The sequence below is a fragment of the Dermacentor silvarum genome, chromosome 3, assembly GCF_013339745.2.
Source record: "Dermacentor silvarum isolate Dsil-2018 chromosome 3, BIME_Dsil_1.4, whole genome shotgun sequence".
Lineage (NCBI taxonomy): Eukaryota > Metazoa > Arthropoda > Arachnida > Ixodida > Ixodidae > Dermacentor > Dermacentor silvarum.
Genome location: NC_051156.1, coordinates 101,891,113 through 101,894,664, shown reverse-complemented (window position 1 = coordinate 101,894,664; position 3,552 = coordinate 101,891,113). Strand labels below are relative to the sequence as shown.

General features: G+C 47.2%; 1 protein-coding gene across 1 annotated transcript; it reads left to right on the top strand.

The window, feature by feature from the left end:
* The first annotated feature begins 2,079 nt into the window (after window positions 1-2,079).
* On the top strand, window positions 2,080-3,184 carry LOC119443938 (amine sulfotransferase). The gene has a single exon (XM_037708510.2). It carries the CDS (start codon window positions 2,080-2,082, stop codon window positions 3,037-3,039), a length of 960 nt encoding a protein of 319 aa, XP_037564438.1. The 3' UTR covers window positions 3,040-3,184.
* The last annotated feature ends 368 nt before the right edge of the window (window positions 3,185-3,552 follow it).

The following is a 3,552-nucleotide window of genomic DNA, read 5'->3' as shown; positions in this document are numbered from 1 at the left end:
CGACCGACACGTCCCTATAGCAAAAGCCCGCACTGTTTCCCGCCGCCCTTGTTCCACTGCAATCTCTATCACACTGGTGCAGCCAAACCTATCAGCCTCACGTTGCTCCGCGGCATTTTCATCCGTGAGTAGGTACCACTGATGCTCAATTCGTTTCGACGGTAGCAATATCTTGTGTTTCTATATTGATTCAATGCGAAATGCATAGCCGTGAACAGTCATTGTGAGATGGCTTCTGCCACAATTTTAATGCGTTAGCATTCTTAGGGCACTTCACGCCCTTTGCGTGCCCTACTTATCTATATATGTAAGCATATATCTATCTATGTTTGGATGTATCTTTTTCGATCTAACCGTTTCCCGCCAACCGGGTCACTGGGTAGTCAGTGGTCGAATGGATAGCGCATTGTGCTGCTGTGCCTGCTCTAAGAGGAGTTAAAACCAACCATCGTACCAAATTGAATCCTAAGTGTGTGAAAATGTGTATGTGGAGACGGTGAGGTCAGCCCTTCTGCAGTTTATTGAAGGGTTCCGTGGCAGGGCATGACATCAGAGGCAAAATAGAAGACGGTGCTTCAGGTGTGGCCGCAGCATTCGTGAGCGGCCTTCGTTCTCTGTGCTTGGATCGCGTGTCCCTTGACCTTGCGTCAGTACGGCTGGCACATAATTACTCCCCCGCCCAGCACGAACATGTCGCGAGTTTGACGACGAAGAGAGACAGAGAAAAAAACTTGTATTGCTGAAAACAATTTTGGTAGAATAGCCGGAGCCTTTAGTCCAGGGCCCCAAGAACACTCCAAGCGAAGTGTTCTATATGGACACTACAAGCGCATTTCTGCCGTCACCGCCATCGTCGTCGTTGCCGTGAGGTTCCGTATAAAGTCCAACGGCGATAAAATCGTCGCCGTGCGCCGTATGCTGTATGTGCGAGTGAAAGGGGGGGGAGGGAAGCGCGCTTTCACAAGAGAGAACACACGGTGGAGACCAAACACGACGTCGATCGTGCGAAAAGCCGTAGGGAGATGGGAGGGAAGGAGGGGAGGCGACGTTTAGCTGGGGAATCAAATGCGTATCTTGCGACCGGGCGCAAGGGTAACTGGCGACTCAATCTCCCACACGAAAGCAGGAAAGCGGGAGCGCAGCGCGGGAGGGCTTTTACTCTGCCAACAACTGCGTACTTATACTTCGCGCGGCTGAGGGCTGTCGCGCGCACTGTATCTTGAAAGCGATCTCCATACGGCTCTTAACATCGTATGCGCTGTGCATTCGCCGCTCAGTTTCCGTCGAAGCGATAGACCGCACGAAGCTTCGGTCCCTGCTGCATCTGCGCTTGCTCATGCCAGCGTTTTGACAGTGGTTGTCTGCGGTCGTCGAGTGTGATATATTCATGTGTACTTGTGCGCGCAGACACCAGGCTTGTTATTTGGTTAGTAAGCGAATGTGCACAAGTTTATGCAGTCGATAAAACTACTATCCTTGCTCCGTATAACTCTCTACTAGTAAATTTGCTATTGCAATGAGGCTTCGTCTTTCGGGCGAAACTGCGACTTCACTTTTTTACTTTTGTATATTAGGCCACAAATTGTGAACGCGTAAAAAGTTAATTAAAGATTGTAGTGCGCTTGAAAACATTAAATATAATTTTTAAAGGCGAAGCGCGATTTGGCATTGAATCTTGCGTCATTAGACGAAAGATTATTGTTGGGCTAATTAATTAGCTTGTTTCATATAATCAATCGTAACAAAAGATGTCCCTTTGCGGAAAACCCACTTTTGACGGAACACCGTTTGGCCCCATAGTGGTATATGGTGGCTTTTTTAGGACATCCTGTAGGTGACCAAGCTGTGTATAAAATGAAAGGCGTTGGCCGTATAATGTTGACAATTTTCAAAATGATTTTTAGAGACAAGTAGGTGATAGTGTGAAATGAAGGCATTTGTTGATATTCTTCATGCAAAATATGTCCTGAAATCCTGTCTCTTCCTGTCCAAACTTTATATAAACTCTTGTGTTTCTAAATCCTCATTGAGCGATAACTCTTGTTTTGCAGCTTAAGCACTCCTCAGAACCTAACGGCCATGCCCGGTAGAAGGCCATACCGCCAAATCATCGACGGCGTGCCAAGGTGTGCTTGGCTGACGCCGGAACTCTTTCAGAAAGGCCTATCGTTCCGTGCCGCCGACGGCGACGTCGTTCAGAGCACGTTCCCGAAAAGCGCCACCCACTGGATCCAGTACATCACACAGCTGATCATCAACGGAGGCGAACACATTGACACCTACCACGATTTCGTTTGCAACTATCGCGCCATCGAGTACATGGACTTCGCCGACTGGAAGCCCGTACTTCCTGTGCGACTGCTCATGACTCACCTGCCACTGTATCGCGAGACCATGAATGAAAAGTCGAAATACATCTACGTCGCTCGCAACCCGTGGGATGTGTGCGTCTCCCTATTTCACATGGTAACGGACCTCAGCGTGTACCAGTTTCAGGACGGCACTTTCGAAGAGTTCTTCGAGGCTTTCGTTGAAGGTGACGTGGGATACGGCAGCTACTTTGAACACGTGGCGGCCGGTTATGCCCTGAAGAACGAACCGAATGTGTTCTTCGCCACGTACGAAGAGCTCAAGAAAGACACCCGAGGCACCGTACTCAGGCTGGCTCACTTCTTGGGCGATAGTTATGGCAGAGCCTTGGAAGAGGACGAACAGATGCTTACGAACATTCTGGAGTGGTCCAAGCCTGAGCATATGAGGAGCGTGATAGTAGCCGATATGAAGTCTCCCAAAGTTTCCGGATGGTATGAGTTCCACACTAGGAACAAGGCCAGGAGCAGGCATGGTCATGATGGAGACAATGGCAAGTACACTGTCGTTAGACAAGCTAAGGTAGGAAACTGGAAAAGTTATTTCACTCCAGAACTGCTAGCCCGCTTTGAGAAGAAAATACAGGAGGAAGGGGACAACGCTAAATTCATGCAGTTGTGGAGCGGCACTCGCGAGGAGGCGATAGCGATGTTTCAAGCTTCAAAGTAGCATCGACAATATTGGTAGGCACGAATTTTTAATGTACACTGGTTTCATGTAATCTACCGTTTTTTTTTCTCAAAATTATATTTTTAAAAATATTCAACAGTAAGGTATGCGACTGGTTCATGTTTTCGTGGTGATTGACAGTGGTGCTAATGAAGACAAGTCCTCTTGGCAAAACGTTGGCTTAAAAGGCTATATTTGCAATGAATAAAGGTACTTGATCACATCCAGTCTTCATCGTCCAGTGCGCATATGTCTTGCTTGTGACAATTTTTTGTATACATAATTTTTCCTAGGATCGTACAAATAAAAACAAATGTAGCATCGTTATCTATTCGAGTTTCTTAAAAACGACAATGACAATTGTGAAAATGCCGGAAAATGTCAGGTTCTGCTTGTATTACACGTGGCTTGACTTGAAACGTGGTGGCCAAGTTACGTAACTTGTAAACAAATAAAATGGGAAGTTATGATTGAAACCGGGTACACAGTGTGGCCTAACCTTCTATCATCCCT